General features: G+C 39.8%; 3 protein-coding genes across 3 annotated transcripts; 2 read left to right on the top strand and 1 right to left on the bottom strand.

Moving 5' to 3' along the window:
- The first annotated feature begins 706 nt into the window (after positions 1 to 706).
- LOC123918788 (uncharacterized protein ycf23-like) lies at positions 707 to 3,650 on the top strand. Its single transcript, XM_045970937.1, has 9 exons — positions 707 to 1,034; positions 1,144 to 1,209; positions 1,786 to 1,860; positions 2,088 to 2,150; positions 2,278 to 2,337; positions 2,598 to 2,687; positions 2,790 to 2,897; positions 3,048 to 3,170; positions 3,308 to 3,650. Exons 1-9 carry the CDS (start codon positions 828 to 830, stop codon positions 3,431 to 3,433), a joined length of 918 nt encoding a protein of 305 aa, XP_045826893.1. The 5' UTR covers positions 707 to 827; the 3' UTR covers positions 3,434 to 3,650.
- A 348-nt stretch (positions 3,651 to 3,998) lies between these two features.
- LOC123918790 (high mobility group B protein 14) lies at positions 3,999 to 7,566 on the bottom strand. The gene is made up of 6 exons (XM_045970938.1): positions 7,388 to 7,566; positions 6,076 to 6,231; positions 5,312 to 5,369; positions 5,023 to 5,067; positions 4,293 to 4,373; positions 3,999 to 4,204 (listed from the first exon to the last, which is right to left on the bottom strand). Exons 1-6 carry the CDS (start codon positions 7,459 to 7,461, stop codon positions 4,154 to 4,156), a joined length of 465 nt encoding a protein of 154 aa, XP_045826894.1. The 5' UTR covers positions 7,462 to 7,566; the 3' UTR covers positions 3,999 to 4,153.
- A 2,027-nt stretch (positions 7,567 to 9,593) lies between these two features.
- On the top strand, positions 9,594 to 11,614 carry LOC123914607. Its single transcript, XM_045965805.1, has 2 exons — positions 9,594 to 9,691; positions 10,644 to 11,614. Exons 1-2 carry the CDS (start codon positions 9,655 to 9,657, stop codon positions 11,612 to 11,614), a joined length of 1,008 nt encoding a protein of 335 aa, XP_045821761.1. The 5' UTR covers positions 9,594 to 9,654.
- The last annotated feature ends 6,235 nt before the right edge of the window (positions 11,615 to 17,849 follow it).

A 17,849-nucleotide genomic window follows, 5' to 3' on the forward strand; every position in this document is an offset into this window, starting at 1 on the left:
ACTTTATTTTATAATAATTATGTATAAATAATACATCTAAAATTGGTTACATATTATTCACTAATAAAATTCCACATCTAGAAGCCTCTTTACTACGAAATTTAGACAAAAATGGAATTGTGATTCTGGAATCTTGGATAGAAACGGACGATATTTTAGGAGGTAAGTTAAGGCCTCAAATGGCAAAAAAAATTCCTTTGTTTGGAGATTCTTTTATCACACAATATAAAAAATGAAATTATAGAATAAATTGTTACCCATGACTAGATCTCGGATAAATGGAAATTTGTGTATGTTTAGTAATTTTTTACCTAAAAAAATCATCTATAGTAATTTTAATTGTGTATGTTTAAGCTTTTGAAATTAATCAAAATTTTTAAAATTACTTTTGTGATTAAAATGAGTAGTTGTTACCACAAGGTAGACCAGATCTACCTTGTCTTGTAGTGTATGAGTATTGTAAACTTTAAGGTGTTCGAGTTTTAGTCTTGATAATTAAAAAAATGAGAAGTTTTTTTAGTAGTTTTTTATAAGAAAAAAAAAATAGTATATTTGATTTTTTTTTTTACAGTAAAATAGTATATTTGATAAACACAAAAGGAAATGTAAAAATCTCAAAAATTATTTTATGTAATAATCACTTTTATTTTAATCATAAACAAATGAACTTAATCTTGTCTAATTAAACAAAATATCTATCTCAAGAACAGGACAGTTCAAAGCTGCCACATATCTTATCTGTTACTTTCCTTCTCTTGTGTACAAGACACAGTGCTTCTTCTCAATCCAACCTTTCTTCCTGCTTTCTACTGAGATTATACACAAACATGCATTCCTTAACATGCTTACCACTTTCTTCTCCTTCTTCAATCACAACTCTAAAACCAAACCACAACAATAACTCTTTATTGAATGCAACTTCAAGGCCATGCCTATTACCTTTAAAAAGAAAAAACAGTTTTACTCCTAGAGCATTACTATCATCAACTAAAGAATCTGTTCTTAAAGATTTTCGCGAAAGAACGGCTCTCAAGGTAAAATAAAACATGCAAAACATATTTCTATCACATCTTTTCATTGATGATAAAGCTAGGACTAAATGTTGTAATGTGTATGTTGATAAGTATTTGGCTTCTTTTGAAGATTATAACAGGTTTGCAGAATTTTGATAAAGATAATGTTGCATCTGTTGTCACTGCTGCAGAAAAGGTTCTTTGCTTCACTCTTTCTGCATTATTTTTTCTGTCCTCAGTTTTGGTGATTAGTACTCTAGTATTTCTACACACTCATGTAATTTTCTTTGTACTATCTCCAATCTCAAATATAAGCAAAGATTCTCTTTCTAGGTTTACTGAATTATTGATGTGTTTAGTTTATAATGCAGACCAAATACATACTTGAAAAAGAAATCTTTGCTTATATTTAAGACCAGAGTCTGACAACAGATAAGCTGAAAAAGAACTTAGTGTTATATATAATTTGAAATTACTTAAATCTAGAATTATTTAGAGTTGTCAAAATATCTATGTAAAAATTTAGAAATATGATATTTTTATGCTTCATGACTTAAATTCTCCATGTATTTATTGATGATAAAGCTAGGACTAGTGTTTTCAGGCTAATTGCTGTGTAATCTCTTCGGGCTTCGGTTGTCCATTCTATAAAAAAATCAAATTCTAAGTGATGTTTTCTTATGGTTTGTTTTTTCTTCTATAAGGTGTTTCACATACAAACTAACATAGAACTATGGATTGTGAATGAGTGTGTCTTGTTGTCCCCGTGCAGGGAGGAGCAACTCACGTCGATATAGCATGTGATCCTGAGTTGGTGAAGCTAGCTATCAGCCTAACTTCTTGTCCGGTATACTCATTGTTTTCTTACGAATTTCTTTAACAGTCGAAAACATATTTTTATACAATGTGTCACATAGTTACTGATCTCGACTGTCTATCTAAATCAATGGCCGGGATCATTTAAAATTGATTTAGTGAATGCATAATCTGAGACGATAGATCTCAAATCAATGATTGAGATTTACAATATACTCTTAATAAGTATCGACAATTTATGATTCATCGCTCTTGCAGGTTTGTGTTTCTTCTGTAGATCCTGCAACATTTCCAGCTGCAGTTGAAGCAGGAGCACTAATGGTTTGACTTTTTGTCTAGTTACATTTCCAATATCAGTTCCAAGTTCATACTGTAGTCAAAGATGGGATAACGATAAACATTTAAAGTCTTTATGAGATTTGTATTTAACATGATATTGCATTGGCAGGTTGAGATTGGAAATTATGATTCATTCTATGAGAAGGGAGTAATTTTTACTCCGGAGCAGGTAAAGAATGGTTTTCAGTATTCAATCTTGAATGTTTAAAACAAATGATGCACTGTAAGTGTAAATGGTTTTACACCATCAACCAATCACCAACCATCATTTTCATGACTTTACAGTTAGTTATGATGAAAGTCAGACTTTTTTAATAATTGAACAGTTATAGTTGACTGACAGTGTAAACAATATGTACACTATCGGTGCATATAAATTAAATCCTAATTTATATATTGCAAGCATGATCTATCTATCCTTGTATGCAGATTCTGAGTTTAACAAAAGAGACTAGAAGGATACTTCCTTCTGTAGTTTTGTCTGTCACTGTTCCTCACACACTAAGCCTCCCTGATCAGGTAACAATTACAAATAGAATTTATACTTGAAGAGTGCAAAATTATGTTGATTTATCGATATTTTCCGAGTATAAATAAACAAAAATTCTAAAACTTCAACAGGTCAAGCTTGCAGAGTCACTGGAACTAGAAGGTGTAGATATTATTCAAACTGAGGGAGGAAAATGTTCCAATCCTACAAAGTCTGGTGTTCTAGGTTTGATTGAGAAGGTAAACAGAAAATATGTTTCATAAATCATGTTGTTAAGAGTCTGAAAATATTTAACATGATAGACATGTGATTCTGTTGAGTTTAGATAATGGTTGCTTGAGACAAACCTTTGCTTAAATTATCAAAATTTTACTCGCTGGTTATTGTAGGCGACACCAACTTTAGCAGCAGCTTATTCTATATCACGAGCTGTTAAGATACCTGTCATGTGTTCGTCCGGGCTAAGTTCTGTTACAGCACCTATGGCTATCACTGCTGGAGCTTCTGGTGTGGTAAGGATTTTTATTAAATCTCTTCCCACTTTAGCTTTTATAGTAAATCAGAAATTGTAATTATAAGCGTACTATACCTTTCTGGCGTGGCGAGTTATTGATCATTGACTTTGGTTCGGTGTATTTCCAAATCACAGGGTGTGGGTTCTGCAGTTAACAAACTAAATGACGTGGTTGCCATGATTGCTGAAGTTAGAAGCATCGCTGATTCATTGAAGACGGCATCCTTTAAGACACGTGAAGTGGAAACTCATAGACAGTAGTTCAACATATGTTGCAAAAAACAGCTTAAGGTGACTTAGGTAGTGAATAAAACGTGTAAAGAAAATCTGGATCCTTCCTTAAGACTTAGAATTGCTAGGATCTATCTTTCTTATTTTTGTTTGTGTGGATGTTGATCCCATATTATCAAAGAATTGAAATGATTAGTAAGCTATTTGGAGTTTTGCTTCCTTAATGGAGTTGGTCAGTTGAGTAAAATTATGTGTTATTCTGTTACCAAAGTAGTGCATGTATAAAGCTTTGTTTACACTAAGCATTCACCAAATGATTCTAAAATCAGACATCAAAAGTCCTCATAGATACAACGATGCCATCAAAAGATTTTTCATTTGCAGCTTCGAAGTTCATAGACACTGTTATTTGCTTATTAGTTGCAAAGCTCATAGCGTAATATTTTTGCTAGAAGACATGGAGACCGCATGGTAATGGAAATGTCTGTGGATATTGCATCACACACAATGAACCTGTTTAAAACATATATGCCGAAAAGTGCGATTTCAAGCATCTAACATAAGTACTTTATTAAAACAAACCAACACAGAAAAATGATAATTTTCTTTTTATAAGCAGAAAATGATAATTATTCACAAGGACAAACTAAAGATTGCTACAACTGAATATACAACTTAAGGTCCTCAAGTAGTTTCAATTAATACAGGTGAAGCCTTATAAGTTACAATCAAGAAAATGAATACATGGTTTTACTCGTCATATTCTGACTCCTCGTCAGTTTCTTCAAAATCGCCGTTTTCCTGCCGAGCATCAGAAAACAAATTGTATATTTAATTACTAGCCAAACAAGAGTCAGTTCAGTAGGCATGAATATGACAGGTTGGTTACCATTTTCTTGTTATACTCTGTCATTGCTCTATCAAATTCTGCACGTTTTTCTGTTGCTATATCATAGTATTTAACCTTCTCCTGTCAGATACTAGTTTTGTTAACATAGAACTCAACCAAAGTGATGTTTCTTTTTTGGTCAGATAAAATTGAAGAAAATATATGAACCACACAACTTCGCCAGGTAATTAAACAGGAAACAAACTTGAAAAACTAGTTCTATATTCCATTTGGAATAAATAGCAAAACGCTAAGCAGTAGCACATCAAAATCTGTTAACTCCACATGCCTCAATCGCAGGTCAGATTCCACAGCGAATGGCATTTTAGAAAACTGGTTTTAACCCCTTTTCTTTCATTTTCTCCATTTCAGATTTTGCTAGATTTCAAGATGATTGCATAGACACACATAAACCGGGTGCTATCAGGTCTGATGAATAACTAAATGACTAAATCATCCTTCTTAATGCCACCAATAAAACATAAAAATCGAAAAAACACACTGTCCCTTAGTTAATCAAGAAACTGAAGATCATGTCAGCCTGGAATTCCGACCAGAGGATACAGTTTTGCAACTTTTGCATTACAGTAGCTGAATTCCAAAATTGTACATACCAAGAAATTCCAAAGTAGTCATAATGAATTCCAACTGTTTCAAATATAACAATAACTTGTTCTTCACAAGTTTTGTTCAAAATTTAACTAATCCATATTCAAGGAGGAAAACAAACCTCATAAGTCATTGTTTTCCATTTATCTCCACATGCCTTGCCAATCTGTATGAACACATGAAGGAGGAAAACAAAAAAGAATAACATTACTTAGCATGATGATGAAGATAACACAATCTCAAGAACTATGATATAACTAGATTTTTAAAAATTTATGGTAAATGTTTGTGTTGTTTATATAATTTTGAAAATTTTAAACAATCAATTGTGCGACAATCTTGCTTCAAGAGAAATTAAAAGTATAAAATAAATTAGAAGAAATATTAAATCCGACAGATTCTATACATACATCACGCATTGACTTTACATCTGGATTCTGGTCTTGAAACTCTTTCCGAAAATCCACCCTTCCAAATGAAAAAGAACTTCCAGTAAACGTATTGTAGCATTTTAAGATTTTCCATATAAAAAAGAAGCAATTGTTGTTACGTACAGTCACTATGTTAGATTAATTAGCACAATGTCATTTATAAATGGTAGTATGATTGAACAAAGAACAATAAGACACAGTAGAAGCAAGTCAAGGAAATTATCAGAAAAAAGAAAGAAGAAAATAGTCATTCTAATTTGACTAATGATAACCATGTTTGAAGATGAGTGGTTATCTCAACTCATGAACGTGAGGTGGTAATGCTAATAAACAAATGGTTACTTCCTGAGCATCATTCCTCGAAAGTCAGAATACACTCTACCTAAGTAAAAATCCATGAAATACAACAGAATGCGATCAACTTCAGTGATCGTATAACTCTAAAGACAAATACCAAGATCGATAGGATGAAAAAAGAAAGCAAGTATATAACACCAACTATATTTGTTCATCGACTTCATTCTAATACTGAATCACTAATGTCGATGCTACTTTTTATGTACAAATAAAACTACTACCTAGACAATACAAAAAAGAAACCGTACTGGAACTAAACTCTTATCAAGTTAATATATTCCCGTAAACACTTCAAACACATTAAAAAGAGTAGTTTATACTAACACATTAAAAAGAAGAATTAAACATCATAAACAAAGAACAAGAGGAGATAAAATAAGTTTTACAAGAAGTAGAAGAAAGCAGTGGGTGGTTTCTTTGGCTTCTTAGCATCAATCTTTTGTTTGTTCTTTTTCTGTTTTGCTCTGGTAGTCTCTCTTGACTTAGTCTGCCGCACCGATCTCCTCATCCCCTCGTTTGATTTAACCTTCAACACTAGTTTACTGAAAATCTCAATGCAACAGTGTGGTTAGTTAAGGAAACTATTTCTGCATATAGTTAAATGTAATAATTCACAATGACAGTTGAAATTCACATAAAAGTTTCATGTCTAAAGACCAAAGCCATCACATAAAAGTTAACAACATATTTTCAATAGAAAGAAATTTATCTAAAAGACTCAAAAGCCAAAAATTTAAGAAAACAGAACCCGATTTGACTGTAACAACTGAAAATGTGGGTGATCAAAATTAAGTTAAAAAATCACACAGTGGTCTTAATAGAAGGATTAAAATTACAATTAAACCTTTAAACAAAATTTGGTTAGAAGCAAGGGAGGAGAAGGGACTAAAATCCCTCCTCTGTGGATTTTAATTCCCATCCAACGATTAAACCTTTAAACAAAATTTGGTTTAAAGCATTTTAAATACATTAAGACCTCATTTGGATAAACAGCTTAATTAAGCATGTATAGCATAAACGATTATCATATAAATGCTTATGTATAACCTATTTCTATAGGAAAAAAATAAAATAAAATAAATATGTTTTCATATAAGTTATAGCTTATTTTCATAAACTATCTTCAAGAGCTTATGGAAATAAAACTGAAAACAGCATATGGACAAGTCATAAGTTGTTTCCATTAGCTCTAGCTAAGAGTCTCACAAGTGTTTATGCCGGTAGATAAACTCAAATAAACTGAAAACATCATATGGACAAGTCATAAGTTGTTTCCATTAGTTCCACCAAACAGTCTAACAAGTATTTATGTCGGTAGATAAACTCGAATAAAGTGAAACATCATATGGACAAGTCACAAGTTGTTTCAACTAGTTCTACCAAACAGTCTCAGCAAGTGTTTATGTCAGTACATATACTCAAATAAGTACACTAAAACAGGCTATAATATAACTACAAAAGTAAATTATGTCAAAAAAAAAAAAAAAACTAGAAAAGTAAATTAGTTTAAAAATCTAGTCTTTCCCTTGAGAATCAAACAAGTCAATGAGTACGGCATAATTTTGGTAAAAAACCAACAATAAAGTGAATACCCTTTTGGCTACTCCATGTTTTGGGTTCCAATAGGGAGCATAGGGAAAGTGAATGGAAGCGTGAAACAGTGAAGAAAATGAAAAACAAATAGAGAATAGAGAGTACCTGGAAGAAGTGGAAGTGGAGGCTGGAGAAACAACAGCGTTCTTATTCTGAGAGGGTTTAGTCTTTTTCGCCATTCGTGCGTCTCTCAACTTTCAACTCTGCAACTCCAACTCTGCCTGTACGATGCTTTAACATCACCTTTTTTTTTTTTTTTTAATTTTAGGTTAAATATTTATGTCAAATAAAAATATTAACTTCTGACAAAAAAGATATAAATTTTTGGACACCGTGTCACCCGCCACGGTTTTATAGTACTATTTTTTAGATTAGTGTAACCTCCTTTGGTAACTTTTGCACGAGTTTTGAACTCCGCTCGTTGAAAATAATTTGGATATCCCACGATCAAATTCAACTCGAAAATTAGTAGATTTATTCAATCTGGTCTAATGTTATAACGAATGTTTATTTTATTAGACCCAATTCGAAGTATCTTATGTGGTTCGGATTTTGGCCAAAGCCAACCCAAAGGTAACGAATTTGACTTATTTTTTAGGTTATGAAAATAGTTTGCGCAAATAAATAAAATTTTATGTTAATCTCAAAGTTTTCACTAACAAAAATAATGCATAAAAACTTATTTATTTTGTATAAACTGTTTCGCATAAGTTCAAAAATGAGTCACTATAAAAAATAATCCTATGTGCTTTTTTTTTTTTGGATGAAATCAAATGGTAAAATTTCACTTGGAATGAACACTTGGTTTCCACCAAAAAAGAGAGCCTTGTATTTGGCCTCTGTAGAGAACCCAGCAACAGTGGATTATTTTTTAGATTTTCATGCAATTGAGGATCCTACACAAATGAACACAATGTAGTAGTGGTCTCCTTGTGGCAAAAATTCCTCCCAATCTCAACCTACATAACAGGGATGGTAAAAATTCCATACCAAGAGAAGAAAGATTTCAAATATTGGAAGGCTCCGAAGTGAAATTCCATACTAAGAGAAGAAAGATTACAAAAAAGTATTTTATATTAGATTTTATAAATAAAAAAAGGCCATAGATAAAAAAAAAACACCATTTTTTTCAAATTTATCCATTTGGTTTTTTTCATATGGTTTTGACTTTTGAATAAACAGTAAGGACGGAAAAAGAAACTCTCTTATATATTTTCTTTGCAAAATTGTATGCCTCTTCTAAATTCTAGATTTAGCAATCTCAAGACCAAGAAATGAAGTATTTGAATTGTTCAAGTACTTTCAATTTGAACTAATGCTGCAATTTGATAATGGCAAGATGGACCAAATGCTCGCCGGGGCTAGCAATAGCAATGTGGTGCACTTTGAGGAGTTTTTTCTCTCCAAATAATTGTGCACTTCAAATTCAACCACTCACACGTAAATTCCAATAAATGCTAATCCATTTTTTTAAACTTGAAAGCTATGAAGTCATGAGGACAAAACATGAGACGGACATGACACTTACTTAAATATATAAATATTGGGAATAATTTAGAAATTGAAAGCAATTGATCGAACATAGTTACAGATGTCATTGCATGACACCATACACACATTTAACTTAAAGTGTCGGATGCTACATAAGTTTAGTTATTTAAGATAATACAGAGTCTAACCAAACATTACATGTATTGTAAATTTATTACATTATGTTTGCTACTAGTACATCAAGTTAGGGCCAGTATTAAACTTGGCCTTTCCAAATTTCCGAGTTCCACCATTGTTGTTGAATGCATTTTTGGTTCCATTATTGAGAAGACTGGTCTAACGTCCATTTGTAACTTGTGCACCAGTTTTGAAATTAGCTTCATCAAAATCTTGACTGCCACCAGCTTGGTTGTTAAAGGCATCAATAGTGACATTGTTTCCACCGTCATTCCAACGATAGAGATTGTTCCTCCATAAGTCAGCCATTTTATGAAAAGTTTATGTGTTAATCTCTGTGTTCTTGTGTTGTTTGTTTTGTCTTGGTGTTTGTTTCTAATTGAAAACTAGCATTTTATAGATACAAAATAGTTCAATTATGGAGAATCTTGTTAGTGAGGATAAATAAATAAATAAATATTGGAATGAATATACACCAAATACCAATTAGAGTATTAATTCAAGATAAGATAATCACAAATTCTATTTTTTTTACTAAAGATAAGATAATAACAATTATTGATAGTAAATGCTGCATATGCATCTTGATCTTAACTGTTGATCAGAACAGGTAGGAGGCCAGCTGGAAGTCCGTTGAGCAGGTGGTAGGAAGCAATCCGAGCAGATGATCCACGGAGGGGGGGGTTGTACCTGCAGGTGCTCCGATGCCAAAGTCAGACAGGGAATATAGAGAGCAAAGAGGTACTTAGAGAGAGGTTAGAGAGAGAGAGTAATTGCAATAATGATCGTCGAGCAGCAGAGAGCAGACGGGCTTCAAAATTGGTCGACCCGTATACCCGGGGAGGGTGAACGGGTATGCTCGTCCTTTGCCGGGCACGACTTTGCTATGTACGAGTTTGTTTTTAAGGAGATGGGGCTCAGGTTGCCGTTCAGCCCCTTTGCGGCCAGCGTGCTTAAAGCCTTGCAGGTGGCTCCGTCGCAGCTGCATCCGAATTCATGGTCTTTTATCATGGGGTTCGAGCACCTCTGCACGTATAGGAGTGTTCGTCCCACTCTTCCTCTTTTCTTTAGAATTTTCAAGATTCAACGTAAGCCGACGAGGGAGGTTGGGCGTGCCCCTCGTCAGAATTGGGTTTCCTTAAAGCATCACGAGGATGTCAAATTGTTTAAAATGTTTGTGGATTCTATCAAGGACTTCAAGGAGAGGTATTTCATCATCCGGCCAGAGTCTCCAGCTGCCCGGGAGAGTTTGTTGGAACTGGAAGAAGATAGGGACGAGCAGGGTGTTGCTCGTAAAGATGACAACGGGCAAGTTATCTTCCGAGCAGTTCCTAAGTTCCCCCTTAGTTGGTCGTATGATCACTTCCGGAAGGAACCTAAGGAGTATACTACCGGGGACGCAGACTTGTCTCCTGAGGAGATGGCTGCCTTTGAAAATTTGAAGGCCTTTGTGGCCGGTTTTACTCCGGGCATCTGGACGACTCGTAAGGGAGTCACACTAAGGGACGAGCATGGGAAGGCGAAGGTCTCTCCCCGCTTTATAAATACTAGGAACCTCCTCAAGTGTAAGAATGCCGGGGAGGTTAGGCTGTGCTTGGGTATTGCTTCTTTTCTATTTTTGACTTAGAAAAATTTCTGCTATTGTTGTGTGTATTCCTCGTGCTTTACTAACGTGTTCGTCATTTATTTGCAGACGAAATGGAAACCATTGCCGAGCGCATGCTGAAGGCCAAGCAGGATGAGAAGGCGAGCAGGTCTGGCCGAGGAAAAAAGAAGATTGTTGCCAGAGCTTCCCAAGAAGTGAGGCCGGGGACCCCTTCCGTGCAGGTGATTGGGACCTCGGGTGTTGGTTCGGGCACCCCTACCTCAGCTCCCCGGCCTCCTCCAGCGAAGAGGACAAGAGAAGAAGATTCCCCGGTTGAAGATGCGGGCATGGGAGGATGCAGAAATTTTCCAGTTCCTCGGTGCTTTACCGTGGATAGATTTTTTGAGAAGTATCCTCCGGAGGTTTTTGAAACTGAACGGGCAGCTATTCTTGACCAGGAACCAGAGGTTCGCCGGCAGCAGCATGCTCGTGACATGGCTGCTATGGTGCGAATGGTCTCGAGCAGCCTTGTCCTTGGTGACGAGCGGGAAACGTTAGTCAAGCAGCTGGATACTGCCCGGACCAAGCACGAGCGGGCCAAAGGTCGGATCAACCAGCTCGAACTTGTTGTGGATGACCTCAGGGAGAAGCAAAAACATTGGGGTGACCAGCTGGACGAGCACCGTAAAAGGGGAGAGGATTTGGATGCTGCTCGGGCTGAAATTGAAAGGCTTAATGCTGTCATGGCTCCGGGCGAGAACGAGCATAAGGCTGCCGAGGGGTTGACCACCCGAGCAGACTTGGTCAAGGTGATTGCTCAGCTGTCCCATGACTTTGTAGAGGGTACTGAGTACGCCTTCGAGAATGCCGTGCAGCAAATCAAGTGTCTCAATCCTGATGTGGAGCTGGTGACCCGAGGAATGCATGTGAACGGGCAGGTCCAGGATGGCCAGATTGTTATCCCTGCTGGTCTGGCCGACTCTGACGAAGAGGAGGATGATGCTGAAGCGGTGTTCGAGGAGGGTCATGAAGACGGGCAGGATGACGTGAATGAGCAGGAAGATAGGTGCGAGGAGTAGATGTCCCCGGCCTTTGTAATTTATTTTTGTCTCTTTGATTTTTGGGGCCTTTGAGCCATGGTTTGTAATTCTTGAACAAGTGGGCTTTTGTCCCCGTATGATTTTTATGACAATTCCGGGCAGATGCCCTTTTTATTTATCTAAGCTTGTTTATAATTGCTCGTCTATATCTGCTCGTATGTACGTTTACATTTTCTGCTCGCGTGTATGTTTCCTCCTTTTTAACTTAGAAAATTTTTGGAGAAATTTGTTGTTTAAAATTTCATGCCGGGGAGCCTCCCCGTCTATTTAACTTAGAAAATTTTATGCTAGTTTATTGCTCAAAACCTGAACCGGGGAGCTTGTCCCCATTTTTAACTTAACGAAATGTGTTGTTTAAATTTCGTGCCGGGGAGATTACCTCCCCGTTATTGAGGTGCTCGTCTGGCATGCTGGTATGCTCATTCGAGCAAGTTGGTGTGCTAAGTTTTGCCTGTTTATTTTTATGCCTATTTTGTATACTTATCATATTTTTGCATGTACGAATGCTGCGCTCGTTGTTATTTCGCCGGGGAGGTCTCCCCTGCTTGATACTGAGCATGTTTTATTGAGGGTAGTCTCCTCTGTTTTGACTTAAACAGTTTAGGGAACTGTATAAGCACTTAGAGTTGTTTCTAAGTTACGCGAATACAAGCACGCTAGTGTACCCTTCTTCGCAACCTGAACCTCCCATCGCGAGCTGGGTGCTAGGTCGTGGCACGGGGACGATGGGCTCGTTTCAAGAGTTATCCTCGTCTAGCAAGGGTTCCATTTCCCTTATGGTGAATTAGTTCCCCTGCTATGGTTTTAGATGAGCACGTGTGCCATGGTGCCCTCCGTTGTTTAAGGTGCTCGATTCGTTGTGTTCTGAAGTGCGGGCAGCCTTTTTTGGTGTGGCAATAACTTAGCTGTAATATTGTTTCAATTTCTGGGCATTCCAAGGTCGAGGAAGTTTCTTTCCTCGAAGGTCCTCGAGATAGTATGCACCATTTTCTGTTTTGTCAATGACGCGGTATGGTCCTTCCCAATTGGGTGCAAGTTTGCCCTCCTGGGAGTCTGCATTGCGTCTTAGGACGAGGCTGCCCACCTCGAATTCTCTTTTGATGACTTTGGTGTCATGACGGGCAGCTATTTTCTGCTTCAGGGTGGCCTCCTTTAAAGAAGCTCCTGTTCGAATTTCTTCGACGAGGTCAAGCTCCTCTCGAAGTGCTTCGTCATTTTGCTCCTCGTCAAGAGGCTGCTCAGTCCGACGAGATGGTTCCCCAATCTCTACGGGGATAACTGCCTCCGTTCCATATACCATTCGGAAGGGGGTCTCTCCAGTTGTGGAGTGTGGGGTTGTTCGATAGGCCCAGAGTACACTGTCAAGCTCTTCGACCCATTTCTTTTTGTTTTGGTCAAGTCTTCTTCGTAACCCTCTCAGGATTACTCTGTTGGCTGCTTCAGCTTGCCCGTTGGTTTGGGGGTGCTCGACCGATGTGAAGTGCTGCTTGGTGCCCAGGGCAACAAGGAATGCTTGAAAGTCTTTGTCTGTAAACTGTGTTCTGTTGTCTGTGACTACCACCTGTGGTATTCCGAATCTAGCTAGTACATTTCTTTTGAAGAAGCGCAGGACTCTGAGTGATGTGATGTCGGAGAGGGGTTCGGCTTCCACCCACTTTGTGAAGTAGTCCACTGCCACTATTAGGTAGCGATTTTGATAAAGTCCTTTGGTAAAAGGACCAAGTAAGTCCATGCCCCACCAGGCGAAGGGCCAGGGGGAAGACAAAGATTTTAGCTCTCGAGGGGGAGCTAAGTGCATATCCCCATGCCTTTGGCATTTGTCACATTTTTTTACGTGGTCTTTGGCGTCCTGTTGCATGGTAGGCCAATAGTACCCTGCTCGTAGAGCTTTCCTGGCAAGTGACCTTCCTCCCAGGTGTTGGGCGTTAATGCCCTCATGGACTTCGCGCAGGATGTAATCTGCTGTGTCCTCGTCCACACATTTTAGGAGAGGAATGGAGAATCCTCTCCTGTATAATTTTCCATCAAGGATGACATAGGAGCAGGCTCTTCGTCTGACTATAGCTGCTTGTTTCTGGTCGTCAGGGAGAGTTCCGTGCTCGAGGAAGCTGTATACTGGAGTCATCCAGCAGTCTTTGTCGCCAATGACGTTTATGTCCACAACCTTGCTTGGTTTTTCTATGCTTGGACGAGGGAGTATCTCTTGGATGACAGATTTGTTTCCGCCCTTCCTTTTTGTGCTTGCCAGTTTGGACAGGATATCTGCCCTTTTGTTATGCTCGCGGGGAACATGTAATATTTCAACAGAGTTGAACTTGGTGATTTTTTCCTTTACTAGCACCAGGTATTCAGAGAGGTTATCATTCTTGGTCTGATACTCTCCTAGCACCTGTGAGGCGACCAGTTGCGAATCTGTGTAGATTTTTATCTCCTTGGCTTGCAAGTCCTCGGCCAAACGTAGTCCGGCGAGGAATGCTTCATACTCTGCTTGGTTGTTTGAAGTTGGGAAGGATAGTGCTAGGGAGACCTCGATTAGTAAGCCATTCTCATTTTCAAGAATGATACCTGCACCTGCTCCTGTGGCGCTTGATGCTCCGTCCACAAAGATTGTCCATTTATCTGCCCCGTCCACTGAAGGGGAGGAGCTCGTCATCTCTGCGACGAAGTCAGCTAGGATTTGGGCTTTTAGAGCTTTTCTGCTCTCGTAACGAATGTCGAATTCTGAGAGTTCGAGGGACCATTTGAGCATCCTGCCCGCCATATCTGGTCGGCCGAGCAAGGATTTAATTGGTTGGTCTGTTCGGACCACAATTGTATGAGCCAAGAAGTAATGTCTTAGTCTCCTCGCAGCGTAAACTAGTGCAAGAGCTATTTTTTCAATTTGTTGGTACCTTAGTTCAGGACCTTGCAAGGCTTTGCTTGTAAAGTATACTGGTTTCTGCCCTTCGTTTGTCTCACGAATGAGAGCTGCACTTACAGCCTCTGAGGCGACGGAAAGGTACAGGTATAATACCTCCTCGTCACTTGGTCGTGAGAGGACAGGTGGCTCTGATAAGGCCTTTTTCAGATGTTGGAGGGCTTGCTCGCACTCATCTGTCCATTCGAAGACCGCTTCTTTCTTTAGTAATTTGAAAAAGGGAAGTGCATGTTGTGCTGATTTGGATACAAATCTGGAAAGCGATGTTAGCATTCCGTTAAGAGTTTGTATGGACTTCTTATCGCTCGGGGTGGGGAGCTCGGCAAAAGCTCTGCACTTGTCAGGGTTGGCTTCAATTCCTCGCTCGGTTAGGTAAAATCCCAGGAATTTACCTGCTCGGACCCCGAAGGTGCACTTCTCTGGGTTGAATCTCATGTTGTGTTTCCTGGCCTGCTCGAACACCTTTCGAAGGTGCACGACGTGGTCGAGTTCCTTGGGGGATTTTACGATCATGTCGTCCATGTATACCTCGAGCATGTCTCCTATTTGTCCTCGGAAGACTTTGTTCATCATTCGCTGGTATGTAGCTCCTGCATTTTTGAGACCGAAGGGCATTACTTTGTAGTAATAGTTGCCCGACTCGGTCATGAAAGCTGTTTTTTCTCTATCTGCTACTGCCATTGGAATTTGGTTATAACCTGAATAAGCATCCATAAAAGACAATAATTTAAAGCCAGAAGAATTATCAACAAGTCTATCAATGCAAGGTAAGGGATAAGAGTCTTTAGGGCAAGCCCTGTTAAGATCGGTATAGTCGCAACACATCCTCCACTTTCCATTAGATTTTTTGACGAGTACAACGTTGGACAGCCAGGTTGTATACCTGGCCTCCGAAATAAAATTTGCCTCTAGGAGGTCTTTTACACATTTTTCTGCAGCCTCCGACTTCTCAGGAGACTGCCTACGCCTACGTTGTACAACGGGAAGTGCAGTGGGATCAATAGTCAGCTGGTGACATGCTATGTTGGGGTCCAAGCCGGGCATCTCGGAAGCGTGCCAGGCGAACAGATCAGCATTTTCCTTCAAGCAGGCTTCAAGTTGTTTCCTAGCAAGCTCGGGGAGCCCAGTCCCAATTTTCACTGCCCTGTTCGGGTCTTCTCCGAAGGGCATCAGCTCAAACTCTCCATCCGGCACTGGACGACGGTGCTCTTGGCTCGCCTCGTCGTCCTCCTTCATCTCCTTGCGGAGCTTCTTTTCATCCTTGCTTTCCTGCTTGGAAAAGCGGCTGTCGAGGTCAATAGAGCTGATTTCTGGCAAGGGCAGTGAAGCTGCTGCCTTGGACTTCTTTGGTTCGGGGAGCTGCCCGATGTACTCGTTTCCCTTGGAGGAGGCATTGAAGACTCTCCTTGCTGCTTCAATGTCTCCATGTAAGGTTGCAACTTGGCCTTTATGCGTGTAGTACTTCATTTTGAGATGGGCGGTTGATGGGACAGCCATTAAGTCAGCAATGGCTGTCCGGCCCAGGATGCATTGGTAGAGAGACGGGCAGTCCACTACCAGGAATTTCACCTTGATTGTTTTTGCAGTTTCTTCAGAGCCAACGGTGACTAGCAGGTCTACATAGCCCCATGGCTTAGTTGTTGCTCCATTAAATCCGGAGAGATCAGATCCAAAGTAAGGAGTGAGGTAGGTTTCATCTAGTTGCAGAGTCTTGAAAAGTTGGGAATACATGATATCACAGGAGCTTCCTTGGTCGACCAGTACCCTGCGGACGTCCATATTTGCCATGTCCACTCTGATGAGCAGGGGTATCTGGGAATTTGCGGTTCCACCGGGCAGCTCTTCCATATAGAAGGCTAAGGGCTTTGATTGCCCTCTCGGTTTATCCAAAGTTGCACTCAGGTTGGAGGAGCCATCTATCAAGTCTTCAAACTTTCTCTTGATGGATCCCACAGTCTGTTTGTCAAAACCTCCACAAGAGATAACCATAGCTTGGGCAAGTGCGTCCCATTTGTTCAGTGTAGGAGCAACATAGGTGTCGTCCAAGTAGTCAGGAACAAAGAAGTCTTCAGCTCTGGAGATGGCGAGGGCAACTGGCTTGTGCCCGGATTTTTCTGGTGCAGCTTCTTCAGTGTTGCTGGGCTCAGCAGCTTCTGCCCGGGGAGCATTGCCCCTCTTCACATATTGTTTGATTTGCCCATTTCTAATCAGAATTTCAATGGCATCTTTTAATTGGATGCAGTCGTCAGTCAGATGGCCGTAACCTTTGTGGTACTTGCAGTACCTGCTCTTGTCTTGGCCAGGCTTTGTGGGTTGTTGTCTTGGAAATTTAATTCCTGCTTTAGTGAACTCAGCTGAGTTGCACTCTTTCCAAATTTCTTCCTGGGATTTGCTAAGGGGAGTATAATTGCTGAACGTGCTAGGAGGTCCACGGGATTCTCTAGGCCTTTCGCCTCTTCGTCTTCCTCCTCCTCGGCTGAACTGTTCAGCATTTGATCGAGGAGGAGGTTGACTGTTTCCTGCTCGCCCATAACGGGCAGCATCTGCAGCTTGTTGCTCTTCATATTGGATGTAGGGTTGAGATTTGAGGAGGAGGTCGCTAAAGGTGCGCGGCTTTTCGATTCCAACGGCTTTTGCAAAGTCAGAGTTTGGCCTAAGGCCCCTTTGGAGCAGGTATTTCTTCATGTCATCAGTTGTTTCAACTTGGACGGCTTCTTTGTTGAACCTTTCTATGAAACTGCGGAGAGATTCATTATCAGCTTGGAAGATGGCGTCCAGGACTGCCTCGGTCTTTGGTTGCTTGCGGGAAGCAGTGAAGTGCCTGCGGAATTGGTCGGACAGATCCATCCATGAGGTTATGGAGCGAGGAGCTAGGCTGTGGTACCAAGCCATAGCTCCCTTTCTCAGAGTAGTTGGAAATATTCTGCATCTAATTGCTCCGCTGACCCTCAAGAAGTTCAGGGTAGCATTGACTGATGCAATGTGTTCATCTGGGTCAGAAAGTCCATCATAAGCTGGGAGAGGAGGTGGTCGCTCACATCCCTTGGGAACGGGTGCTTGAAGTATGTCGTGAGATAAAGGGCAGCGGGGATCATCCTCGTCACTCTCCTGTGAGTTTAGGGGAGGTGAGCCCTCATGATCAGGAGTTGGGCTCCTGGAGAATTGGTCGGTGTGATGGCTGCGGCTTGCTGGCTGCCCTTGTTTGGTCATTAAGCTGAGTCCCTGGGGGGAATGACGACGAGGAGGTGTTCGGTCCACAATTTTTCCTTTCTTCACATTCGGAGAAGATATACCCTC

This window comes from Trifolium pratense, linkage group LG3, assembly GCF_020283565.1.
Source record: "Trifolium pratense cultivar HEN17-A07 linkage group LG3, ARS_RC_1.1, whole genome shotgun sequence".
Taxonomy (NCBI): domain Eukaryota; kingdom Viridiplantae; phylum Streptophyta; class Magnoliopsida; order Fabales; family Fabaceae; genus Trifolium; species Trifolium pratense.